The 13,153-nt window shown below is 38.7% G+C and overlaps 1 protein-coding gene across 1 annotated transcript in view; it reads left to right on the top strand.

Moving 5' to 3' along the window:
• The window catches only part of COL4A4 (collagen type IV alpha 4 chain), a 69,751-nt gene extending 56,941 nt beyond the window's left edge, over positions 1-12,810 (top strand). Inside the window, exons 38-47 of the mRNA XM_074911768.1 lie at positions 744-872; positions 2,691-2,798; positions 3,642-3,797; positions 4,439-4,537; positions 4,840-4,848; positions 5,724-5,855; positions 7,931-8,047; positions 8,784-8,972; positions 10,810-11,096; positions 11,713-12,810. Of these exons, the coding sequence (XP_074767869.1) occupies positions 744-872; positions 2,691-2,798; positions 3,642-3,797; positions 4,439-4,537; positions 4,840-4,848; positions 5,724-5,855; positions 7,931-8,047; positions 8,784-8,972; positions 10,810-11,096; positions 11,713-11,976 (1,490 nt within the window). The 3' untranslated portion in view covers positions 11,977-12,810. The remainder of the gene's footprint in view (positions 1-743; positions 873-2,690; positions 2,799-3,641; positions 3,798-4,438; positions 4,538-4,839; positions 4,849-5,723; positions 5,856-7,930; positions 8,048-8,783; positions 8,973-10,809; positions 11,097-11,712) is intronic.
• The last annotated feature ends 343 nt before the right edge of the window (positions 12,811-13,153 follow it).

Below are 13,153 nucleotides of genomic sequence, written 5' to 3'. Positions count from 1 at the left end.
GACTGCATGTGCAAGAAACGATGCACATTATTTTGATATTTGCCTTGCCCAGAAGATATCGTTAAGACTCAGACTAAAGTTTCAAACAGTATCTAAAGTATGCATAATGACACACCTGCAGTTATTTGTGGGGAAAACTTAAACTTCCATTACTCATACAGTTTTGTTGGAACCTTTCAAGACTGTTTATAAAACGAAAATGTTCAGTGCAGATGATTCAAAGGAGAGCCAAGTCTCCAGGTTTTTTTATATGTAAAAGATAAAACTAACAAATTAAAAGGAGACATGAAATCCCAGCCCCATTAAAGTCTATGGGCAGTGTGCCACAAATTTAAGAGGAACCTGGATTTCACTCACGCTGATCTATTTGCAACTTTCAAAAGGTGCTTTTGAAGCAGTATTTAAAAAGAGTGGTCACCATCTATCTAGAGATTACAACTCTATGCTGATAGAAAATTGAATTTAGGACCATGCAATCAGTTTACATTTCAAGTTACAGACAATAATGACACCATATAAAATAACCCCTGAAGAAGAGCATTAAAGCAAAGAGATTACTTTCTTTGAAAGAGATGAATTAGGGCCAGATTCAACAAAACTCTATCCAGCTTCCAAGAGAGAACCAGAAAAATAGTACTAGGCAACCCTTGCAAGGAGGAACATCTGCAGCTGGTATTTCTATTCTGCACATCTGTATTTGTACTCACTATAAGCTTTATGTACGTAATTGTTTTCCTATACAGGTCAAAGTGAAACAGGGCCCCCAGGATACCCAGGAGAACTGGGACCAAAAGGAGACAGAGGTGAACCTGGATGGCCTGGTATTTCTATTCCAGGCCCTCCTGGAGAAAGGGGATTCCCAGGATTCCCAGGTAAGAAAGGGTTTTCTTCCTACTGGTGCCCTGCAGTGCTGAAATGACAGGCTCTTCCCCTGGTTAGTATGAACATCAGTACATACCCAGAAGATTCCATCCCTAAAAACATCTCTGTTGCTGTAACATGCTAATGTTTCCTGAGTAGGTACAGACACCCCAGTATTTCTTGCTTGTTATGTTACAGGAGAGGAAAGAATGAGAATAGAAAATGATGGACTTGGACAGACTCAGGGAACTTCTAGGTAGAGTTGTTTCTTAGGAAGAAATTCCTGAAGAAAAAGAGTTCAGGAGTCACAGAAATACAGTAAATCAACTATTCTTGATATAAATGCAGGATGAAACTGTTTCACAAGATTGCTATGATTATTTAAGAGCCTTGGTGATACGGGAATCACATAGAAATAGGAAAAAGCAAGTGTTTGAGGAAGGGTCACTAAGAAGGTTAAGAGATTGGAGCATTTGTCATATGAAGAGAGGCTGAGGGAGAACTGCTCAGGCTCCAGAAGAGAAGGCTCAGGGAGGATTTTATCAGTGTGTTTGAGCACCTGATAGGAAGGACATGGAGACAGATTCTTCATAGTGGTATCCAGGGACAGGGTAAGAGGCAGTGGGCACAAACTGACATACAGGAAATTCTACTTAAATATAAGGAAGAGTCTTGGTTTTCCCGTGAGGATAACTGAATATGGGAACAGGTTGCCCAGAGAAGTTATGAAGTGTCCGTCCCTGGAGATACTCAGAACCCATCTGGACAGAGTCCTAGGCAGCCTGCTCTAGCTGACTCTGCTTTGAGGAGACGGTTGGACTAGGAAGTCTCCCAAGGCCCTTTCAAGCCTCAGCAATTCTGTGATTAGAAGTGACATTAACTTTGCTCTACCAAACTTTGCCACAGCATCACATATCACACAGAAGAAAAATAGCAGAGGTAAATTCTGGTGAGGTGAATTAAAGATGAAGACGCAGTCATTTTTCTCAATTCAGTTACTAGTTCATGAACTGGGGGAGTCAACAGAATGGTGCTGTTGAGGAAAAACGTCAGAAGTTTAATTCTGAGATGTATTAAGACTGCTTGACATAGGATGGACAAGGCCTCTTATGGTATACTGTGTCCAGCTTTGACAAATTAGTGAGAACTCACTAGAGAGGAAATGGAAGGATGGGGTCGAAAACAAGACTGAGGAAACTAGATTTGGGGTTTTGTAGAAAAGAGAAGGCAACAGAGTGCAACACATGCTAACAAGCTGCAACTCTTCAGAAATGTTATGCAGAGAATGGTAACCTGTAACTTTTCCTGCCTTTCACACACAAGGGCACTAACTAATGTTTTATGTTGCAAAAATCGAGATTACAAATTAGGGAAAAAAATACATTTAAGGCTAGTAAATTTACCTTGTTTACTGATGTTTTTAAGAAATGGCTGAACTCACTTTCACATGGAACAATCTGTGAATACTTACCTGTCCCAGGCAGAATGATTTCATAGTCCCCATTCATCTTACATTCTTACCATTTCTCCTGTTGTTAGAATTCAGGGGAAGATGACTATTTGTGGTGATATGTCAGTGTGTGATGATGCATTCTATAGTTTAAGTAGATTTTACGGAAAGAAATATATATTTTTAAAAGATAACAAATACTTTCATTTCTACAAGATGCCTTCATTAGTCTAGTCACTCATATGTTCAAGTATACAAGTGAGAGCCTGTGTTTCATCCATGACTTCATATGTCAGCATTCTTTTAGTCAGTAAGTTATTTCTGTAATCTAGAAAAAACTCAGATTTTTTTTTTTTTTTTGTAAAATGTAATTTCTTAGGCAGAAGAGGACCTGTTGGACCCACTGGACCTATGGGAAGATATCCTGATAGCGCTTCTCCTGGTCCTCCAGGTGATCAAGGACCACCTGGTTTAGATGGCATCAGAGGTATTAAAACCAAAAATACCAAATTTGATCATGTAAAAAAAACCCTGAGACTATTAGGTTGCTGTCTGTGGAACAATGTATTGGCAACGAGGAAACTAAGCAATACCTCAAGTGAATACACAGAGAAGTGAACACTGGAATGATCACCAGAGCAAGGATAAAATACAGATCTCCAGATTCAGTTTTCTGACCCACATGGTAGTTCTGGAGAAGTCCTGCTGCTACAACATATCTCAGTTTCCAAAGAAGCAAACAGAAATAAGATTACCGGCCTCTCTTCCTAGCAAGAAGGCTAACACACATTGTCCAGAAGCCTGATGTTGTTGGTAAACCAACAAAGTGCTTGCTAATCTAAATCCGGCCCTGGGAAAGCTAAAACTGGCAACTCTTTTGTAAGCATTTATGTAGGCCTCACTTCTGTTACAAGCCGGGGTTGCCAAGGGATCCAGTCAGTTCCTATAGATTCTGGTCCTCAAATGGAGCTCCTTCAAGCTGTTCTGACCCCTTACATTAAGTATTATCTGAACCCTTCCTTACCCAGTACAAAGACTTCCTATTGGGAAATCAGGGATGGAGACTGGCAGGGTAAGCAACACTATAATAAATACAGAGAAACAGTGTCTTGGTGTCACTAATTTGCCGCCTTTTGTTTGCACAGAATGTACATAGTTTGGGGAGCTATTCCTATTGTCTTCCTTACAATGCCTTGGACAAAGGCTAATACTAATGTTTCCAAAACCACGCAAAGGCATGCCCAAAAGTAAAAAAACCACGATGGAACATGACTATTTTTAGATGTTTATGCTTTGTGTATAAATTAAGATTAAAGTTATTTTACCATAGGTCAGCCTGGGAATCCTGGTCCTCCTGGAGAGACTATCTTTGTGCGAGGAGATCCAGGTGATACCGGTATTCGAGGGGCACCGGGTAATCCTGGGCAGCGAGGGCAACAAGGAGCCAGAGGTCTTCCAGGGAATCAAGGCAGAGGAGGCCCAAAAGGTATGATCTGAGATGTTTTTAACTAGCATATGCACTTATGGCCAGCCCTATGCAAATTGTGCACAGGGGGTTACCATTGGAGACTGAGCCACACAGAAGGGGTAGGCTGGAGATTTCATAGCTCTGCTCTGTTACCTACAGAGGAGACAAGGCTGGAGTAGAAGGTCAGAGTAGAGCCAGATTCATGTGTACTGCTTCCAGCAGCTTGCTGGAAGACTCCTCTACCAACCTGAGAACGAGACAGTAAAACAACTAAGTCTGCCAGATAAAGCAAACCTTGACCTCTCTGCAGGGTCTTGAGAAACCATGGAAAATGCAGATGTGTTTGAACAAACACAGACTCCACATCTGCCCCATATCAATAGCCTTGGGCTTTCAACAGATTCTTTAGTTTGAAAACAGGCATCTAAATACTCTGTTTCCTCCACACACTTCAGAGAAGTCCTACCTACACCAATCCCTTCCAATTAATTCAGTTTAAGACCAGGGAGAGGAGAGGAGAATGCGTGTTTCTTTCTGGGAGATAACAGTTGAGCTGTCCCAACATCTTCTGTTACTCAAGCAGCCAGACTTCATCTTATTTATGTGTTCACCTTCTCAGAATGTAACCACATGTAACTGTTCAACTGCTTTCTATCCAGGTCCTATGGGAATCCATGGCCCCCAGGGTCCACCTGGTGCTACAGGACAACCAGGAGACCAAGGTTTTCAAGGAAAACCTGGTCCCAGAGGTCCCACAGGTACTTATGAACCTGTTGCTCATTGTCACTCAATTGTATCCATGATCTTACTATTCATACATAATCTTACTAACGTTTACTTGCATACAGACCATTTAAACAATCTCATAATAAAACCAACTTAATTGATTTCTCATTTGAGCTGTGTAAAAATTTCTGGACTATGTATTTGTTTCTAATGTAACTTCATGTAAGTGCTTTCAGTTCTCATTCCATTCTTTACTCTAATTTACATGCCTGAAACTTGTTTCCACCTGCACCACAATGGCCGCAATCTGCTTTCCATTTTTCAAATCCTTCAGGTTTCATAGGTAAGTTCATGACTATTGATTATTGTTCTTTTCTTGTGGGCTTCCTTCTGTATAGATACATTCCACTTTTATTAGAAGGTATTCTTGGCTTGGCTGCTAGGAATAGTAAGATACTGCTACAACATAGTTCTAAAAGATTTTTCACATGAATAGCTAGCACTTCCAAGCAGACAAATATCATGATAATGCTACATTGAGAAGTTTCTTGCTGTGATGTCAGTTAGATTTGCAAAACACTTGTTTCAGATTATCATTTTGTTTTTTGGTTTTCATACAAGATGCTTTCTAACAAAAAACTTAACAAAAGCTCAAATCCCAACACTGGATTACTACAGACACTAAACTCCTAATCTGACTAAATTGATCCAGTTCTGATTTTGTTCCACAATGCAAATAGCCACTAGCTTTCAGTAACTTTCAATACATAAAATGTGTCCATTCTTTATTTTTTATTATTATAATTATTTTAAATGAATATTGTGAATTAGGTTCTTCGGTCTGCTTATTGGTGGTTTTGCAGCCACAGAATAGGCAAATTGCTATAAATCTTCACATTGCCAAGGTGTTTGCACTGAAGTTGGGTACATTTTAAGCTTTAACACAAATCAGTTTGGGGCACATTAAGACAGAGACTGTACACCAAATATTTGAAACATAGCAGCTAGCATACACTTGCAAACACATGCTTGCCATACTGTTAAATGCTGTGCTAAAAGACTAAGAGTAAAACTAAAAGCAGTAAGACTCAGTAATTCAAGATTTTAAAATACTTAAAGTATACACATGAATACCAAAAGCAACTAACAGTTATGTTGATTTTTCACATGGGAGCTATTAAGCAATCTTCTAATTTACTTTCATATTACATATTCCAGGTGACCCTGGTGAACCAGGGAAAACAGATGATTCATGCCCTGCAATCCCAGGGCCTCCTGGAGAAGCAGGACAAAGAGGAGACGATGGCTCGGTAGGACTACCAGGACCAGTAGGCCACCCTGGGCCCCAAGGTAAGCTTATGATTTGAAAGCTTGGATGTCTATTTTAGCCATTTAGACAACAAATTGAAAAGGGTCAGAGTGTCAGTGTTACTTCTCTATGTTATACTATGTCTCTTCCCCTTAAATAGTTATTAACAGTTCCCCAGAGACATGTATTGGGCTGGTTAAAGGCTGAGGGTGATGGATCAATATAGCTGATCCAGGCTGCTTGAGCCTGCCTGCATTGCATTCCCTTTTCCTAGGCCAGGGAGGGCAAAAATATCAGGCACTATTGAGTTCTTCAAAAGGTATTTTTCCTTTTTACCAACAAATGAAAAAGCAATGCCTCAGACTACTCCTATGGTTTAGACAGGTTATATTTGGAGAATGTTAAAAATAGACATGCTTTCAAATTTAGCAATAATAAATCACAAAGCTCTGCTAATCAAAGTCCTAGAAGGACACTGAAGTCAGAGGGATGGCTATGGTAACACTTTCTATCTGTTAGAACATGAAGAAGTTACCACAAAAGAAAACTGACCAAAGAGATCTTAAAAAGATGAAGGTGATGCTGGTACTGATGATTCCAACAGAGTGGCCATCTTCACAGAAATAGAGCATAGCATGTCTGTGTAGTGTCTTCAGTTTAGGTTGTGTCTAAATGTGGTGCCTTCAATTTAGATAATGGAATCCTTCATGTGGTTTTGGATATTTCTTACTTTGGAAATTGAAATTTCTTGTGGTGGCTGCAGTGGACATCCAGTGTCTCTAGAGAAAAAGAACATGATTTTCTGCCAGGAGAATCCCTGCAGTAGTCATTCCCATCATAAAAGTGAACACAAGTCATTTTCAGTGGACAATGTTGTTTTACATATCTTCACTGATTTGCCAACTAAAAGGTGTTTCACAGGTTGAGTTGCTGTGTTTCCATTATATACATCATTAAAACAGTTTCTGTAAAACCAGATAATACAATCATACATACTTGCACTGGTTTTATGAAAGAAACAGTAAGGCTTTTCCTTTCATTAAGATAGCAGAATTCCAATTTTCTCCTGGCTTGGAAGGCAAACTGGAAGTTTTACCAGCAAAAGCAATGCATATTACTAAAATGGCAGTGTACTTGAGCCTTGGCAAAATAACTAGGCAACCAACCTTCAAAAGCTGTTTAATTGTTTTGACTGGTTTAGATTTTCGTAATGAATCTAGTAAAAAGTAACATGGGGAAATTATGAGTGTTGTGAGACAACCTTGAATTACTCAATCTGCAGGTTAAATAGCAAAATTTTCAAGGAATGAAACACAAGCCATTAATGAGAAACAACTGTGGTGCTAAAGAAACATATTCATCTGAAAACTGTTTTTTACCAAAAGAGGAAATACATTGCTGAGTGCAGTAATACCTGACAGGTGTGGCTTCGTTCAATTCAGAATTGAAGGGGCCAGTGAACAGGAGCATCACTATCTGTGCCCTACATGAGATGTATCTTTTACTTCATGGCCACACCTCGTTATCTGCTAATGTCTGAAAATGCATGTGCATATGAGAAATCTAAAAAGGTGAGATCATCAGAAGCCTAAAAATATCTTTACCCTTCCCGACTGGATGCAGTCTAATTCTGCTGTTCCCTCCTTGTTCTGTAAGTACTCTAATACAGGCATTACTTCACAGGGAGTCCAGTACGTGTTTAAAGACTTTGCTGAATTGGGTCCTAAAAGATGAGGGCCTGCTATAGGATGAGTTCTAACTCATTACATGGTACAGATACGATGGCAATTCTGCAAAAGGCTTGTCATGATCGTGTTTGCTAGTGCCTTCATTTCAACTGTAAGTCACACAAGTTCTGTAGAGAAGACATAAAAACTTAGCAGCATTGCTGTACTGAAGTTGTGCCTCTGAGCCACTACAGTTGTCACAAGGAGGATAAGCTGTAAAGAGAATTGCCAGCAGAAAGCTGCTCTGTACCTCTCTGTCCTGAAGCGTCATTTCTTGGTGGTGTCAGTTCTGCTGACTGGCCCTTTGCATGCTCTGTGTGTTTGGAGAATGCATAACCTTTAAATGTAGCCGTATGAAGGGAAAGCACATACACTTTGTATTTATCTAGGAAGAAAAGGTGAAGAAGGGTCATGTGGCCTGCCAGGCCAAGATGGCTTACCTGGGGCACCTGGACCACCAGGTGACCAAGGGATTACAGGAGAGCAAGGATTTGCTGGGCCACAAGGTAAGAACAGAACATGACTTCTGGGGGGGAGATGAGTGAGATGATGTATAGACCAAGTTTTCTCTCTACTCCTCCAACTCACACAGGGATACATCCACCTCTAGCCTGAGATACCATGACACTTCTTTCTCTCTCTCAGTTCAATACTGATAGTGACATTTGTGAATAATTTCATTACATATAAGACCACCTATCTGAAGAAAGTTTATCTCAGCATCCGTTATTAACCAGGAAGGCAATTAACCACACATGCTTAAACACTGTATATCAATAAGTATGTGTTTCTGAGTCAGGGCTGCCAGGGCAACTGTCTGTGAGTAATTAAAAATATATTTTAACTGTGGCTGCTATTTAATAAATTAATGGCTTAATATGTATGTGAGGAAAGGGCATTGACTGTTACTGCAGGGATTCAAATTCATTCCAGACAAGTCATCCTAGCGAGTGAGTCTGGGAAATCATTGCCCACCTCAGTTCATTTCTTAATCCATACAGCACAGGACAGAGGCACAATACAAAAGCCAGCTGTCAAGCATTCAGTGGCAATCTAGTTCATTTCTCTCTCATAAGGATAACATGAGTCTACTGGTGTCTTTATTATGACAACCCGTGAAGTTGTATTATATTCAGTCAGGAACCCCTTACTGAACACATAAATATAGTAAAAGACAAAAAGTTCACAGTAGCTAGGTGTTCGTACAAGTGAATGTCTTTTACATTTTCTCTTATGTGTTAGGTCCACCTGGCCAGACTGGTATCCCAGGACCACCAGGCCCCCATATTAGATCTGCAAGTGGATTCTTGCTCGTCCTTCACAGTCAGTCAGACAGAGAACCACTCTGTCCACAGGGGATGCCAAAATTATGGACTGGCTATAGTCTGCTGTACTTGGAAGGACAAGAGAAAGCTCACAATCAAGATCTCGGTATGCATTGTAGTATATAATTGCTCTCCAGTTAAGAGCTAATATGGTGTGATCTGTACAATGAAAGACAAGTCAAATGGAGCACACTACAGAGTCATCAGTTACTTATTTCCTACAGACTAAAAACTAATTTACACTGATTATAATGAACTTGGTTATGCTGCCCTATTATGCAACCCATTTAAAATTGCCTTCTGCTGCTATGCAATTGAATGAAAAAAGTATTTCTACCTCTAAGTAATTTTGAATAGACATTGGAGAGATGAGTGGTTCCTTTTACTTATCCTGGCTAGCCATTATGGGGTGTCTTTGAACTCAGCGGAGAGATTTTTCTTGATCAGGAGTCTCATTTGGCCACTCTGAAATAACTCCCTGGAGAATCTGCTTCTTTTTACTATAGGGAGAGCTTGGGGAAAAGAGCTGGTTAAGGTAGGTGGTTATGGTTGGATAGCATAAATAACCTTTACAAATAAAATTATGCATCATGTGTACAGCAGAATTTTGTACTTTTAAGAGTCAGAAGATAATATTTTTTGGAAAAGACAGACCCAAATTTCTCCCAAAGACAGCTACCTTTGGTGTCTTGGGTCATTTCTTATATGTCTTCTACAATTCTGACTAAAATTAGCTGACTAAATAAGCCACCTGACTTGCAGCCTGAGGAACTGATTGGTGGCGATTTGCACACAAGAAATTTCCTAAATTCTTGTGGACTAGTTATACAAGAGGCAGAGAAGTCTCCTAGGAGGAAAGATCAAGTACCTAATAAGCTGGACAAGAAAAAGAAGTGTTTAAAAGAGCAATAAAGCCCCCATATTTTTAGTACAGCAGTGTTGTTTTGAAATGTTTTCACTAGTGTGTTTGGTATTCCCCAAACAGTTGGGAGAGCCAGTTGGTAACAGAATGCCTTAGAACAGCAGTGAAAATCAGATTCAAAGAAAATAAAGTACTTGTTTCCTGTGACCAGTGTGTTCTTTTTGCAGGTATCTTCCTTACTCAGGCTACTCCAGAATCTTTATTAGTACTGGAATGGAATATTAACAGTAATAAAGAAAACTGGCTTCTGTATAGAAACCACGTTTTTAAAGAAGGCATTAGGGTTTTGGGGCGTTACAGAAATAATACATCACACACAAAGTTCAAGGCAGAACATACATGCAGTGATTATTATTAACTAAATAAATCATCGTGAAACTGTTCTAAATTCAGTTCCTGAAGAACTTCACCTCTGAAGTGTGCGCTAGTCACTTCTTAATTCCCACTGATGTCTGCCTGATGAGAATTTTGCAGGATTGGCTCTGCAAAATCCCTCGATCCTTTTATTTCTTTGAGAGTCTGTGAAACCTTTCTGGAAGGCAACAGAACAGCTGCTGAGATTTCAGCTTAATGCACTGGTAGCAACAGCTTGTCATACTTTACAAAAATTTTCTATTTATCAGCATTGGCATTTGGTTTCTCACTGATCCTAATGAGTTTGTAAATAGCTAATCTCCTTTTAAACCAGCTGCCACCTCTTGCCTAATTTATTTTTCAGCGTTGGCACAGCTAAGAAATTTGTTATCATAACTGTTTCCCATGGTGACAAACTACATTGTGTTTAAATACTGGATTGTGACATAATTAAATATTATTGATCAAAGGAAGATACTTATTGGTAAAAAAAGTTTCTGTTTTCAGTATAACAAGTCATTTTGGTAAAGAGCTTGGGAAGTTTAAGATCTGTGAATGGCATAACTCCTGTTAAGATATATAGTTTTGCAGCAACATTGGCCAGAACACTGTTTTCAGCTTACCTAGAAAGAAGTGGAGTATTTTTCACCATTGTTATTATTTTCAGGTCTGGCAGGATCTTGTCTTCCTGTGTTTAGTACCATGCCATTTGCTTATTGTAATATCAACCAAGTCTGTTACTACGCCAGTCGAAATGATAAGTCTTACTGGTTGTCAAGTGCGGCTCCTTTACCAATGACACCACTCTCCGAGGAAGAAATACAACCATATATAAGCAGATGTGCTGTATGTGAGGCCCCAGCTCAAGCAGTAGCAGTTCACAGCCAAGACGAGTCGATTCCTCCCTGCCCAGTGAACTGGAGGAGCCTTTGGATAGGATATTCCTTTTTGATGGTAAGAGTCTGGGCACATGATCATATATCTAAGTTTCTTTCATACAGCTTTTGTGTTCTAAAGGTTCAATGATTTTTAGCTCTGAAAAGTAAACTATCCCATGTCCAACAAACATTAAAAAGGAAAATTTGCAAAAAAGATATGAGGGTTAGTTCCAAATTGCAGAACTTTGCTGTAGCTATATACATTAAAGTCATAGCCTTAAGCTACACATTTCTTAAAATTACAAAAAATTTTGCTTGCTTGTCTTTAATAAACAATGGGATTTTCATGTACAAAGACACACTTTTCAGAATTAGAAGTCCAGGTCTTTTTAATGCCATCCTCTAGTTACATGTCCAGTAGTTTACGTAACAGCATTGTTTAGAATCAACCCGGATTACTCTTTTATTCAGTTTGATAAATACCAGAAAAATAAATGACCTGGCTCTAGACTTTTGAGATTAACTCATTACAGAGCAAATTAATATTTTTTTTCAGCAAAGGAAGCTTATTCCAAATTAAGATCACCAGAAACAGTACAGTTAAAAGCAACTAAAGTCAGAAAAAGACTGATTAATGTAACTTACCTATTTTTCATGCACATTTATCAAGTTCTTTCATTGTTCTTCCTCAGCACACTGGATCTGGTGATCAGGGTGGTGGACAGTCCCTTATGTCACCTGGAAGTTGCCTAGAAGACTTCAGATCAGCACCATTCATTGAATGCCAGGGTCAGCGGGGAACATGTCAGTTTTTTGCTAATGAATACAGTTTCTGGCTAACAACCGTGATGCCCGAATTGCAGTTTGCATCAGCGCCACTGTCAGGAACTCTTAAAGAAGGACAAGAGCAGAGGAGAAAAATCAGTAGATGCCAGGTGTGCCTGAAGCATGGCTAACAAGCAAAACAAAAATAAACAGCTACAGGGAGACTTCCATAAGGATGAACATGCTAAAGGTTCAAAAAGTATTTCATAGTTGAATATATTTGAAAGTGGGCAGCACTGTTCTTTTTTTTGAATGGTCATTTAAGACTGAAAGATGAAAAATATGTTGAGCCTCATCCACCCGTGTACAAACATCTACAGGTAGTAAAATCTAGTGTAAAAAACTTAATTAAAAAAAATGAAACTGTCACACTGTGGAGTCCACTGCCATAATATACAGGTAACAAGGTGAGCTTGGAGGGTTGAATCAAGTTAAGAATATAAAAAAACCTCTACCTGTTGTGCAAGACAATGGATTTCCTGTTAGAAATGGCATTTACAACAGGAAGAGTATGTGCATTTATAGATACAGATGTGCAAACATACGAATGTTTTAAATCCCTATAGCTGAATTTCCCAAGCTGAAGAAATTTGTGCATGCTGTTTCTGAGGGCAGGGGGAAATAGAATTGTGGAAAAAAAAAAAAAAAAAAAAAATCTAAGTCTTTTACCATTGCAGCACTGACCCAAACTGCAAAAGAACTATTAACTGGGCTTTCATAAGCAACAAAAAGTTGCAAATCTGTTTAACAGCAGATTATGTGAGAAAACAAAATTATCTGAAAAATCCTTAAAACCCTGTATTTATATTCACAATTAATTTCTAAGAGCAGTTAAATTATTAAACTCCAAGTAGCTGAAGAAACAAAGCAGTTTCTAATATTAATTGAAAAGAAATAGTAGCATGGTGATAAAATGGGTGAACTTAATCTGAGTGATGAATACAAGAAGCATTAGGACATTTGTCTAAACTTGAAGCTAATAAATTTTGTTCATTTTCTGTTTCATTTTTGTAAACGCACCACCAAAAAATAGAACCATTACCTTTAAGATCCATACAGAATCCTGGATCTAGAGATATTTTTTTTTAAGGCATTGATTGTTAAAATGTTTATAAGATAAGCACTAATCACTCTTTGAAAAAGTTAAAACACATTTATATCTTTCATTCAGCTCTTAAAACCAGAACTCTTAAATGCATATTTGAATCACGATGAAACTACTGAAAACACAGATTGCAAATGGAGAATTCATCACATGCAGAACAGCCACAAATGCTCCTTTTACCACATAAATAAGCTATGTTTTAC

The sequence above is a fragment of the Athene noctua genome, chromosome 8 (genome assembly GCF_965140245.1).
Source record: "Athene noctua chromosome 8, bAthNoc1.hap1.1, whole genome shotgun sequence".
NCBI classification, from domain to species: Eukaryota; Metazoa; Chordata; class Aves; order Strigiformes; family Strigidae; genus Athene; species Athene noctua.
Note: the sequence above shows the minus strand (reverse complement) of the source record. Positions and strands in the feature narration are given on the sequence as shown.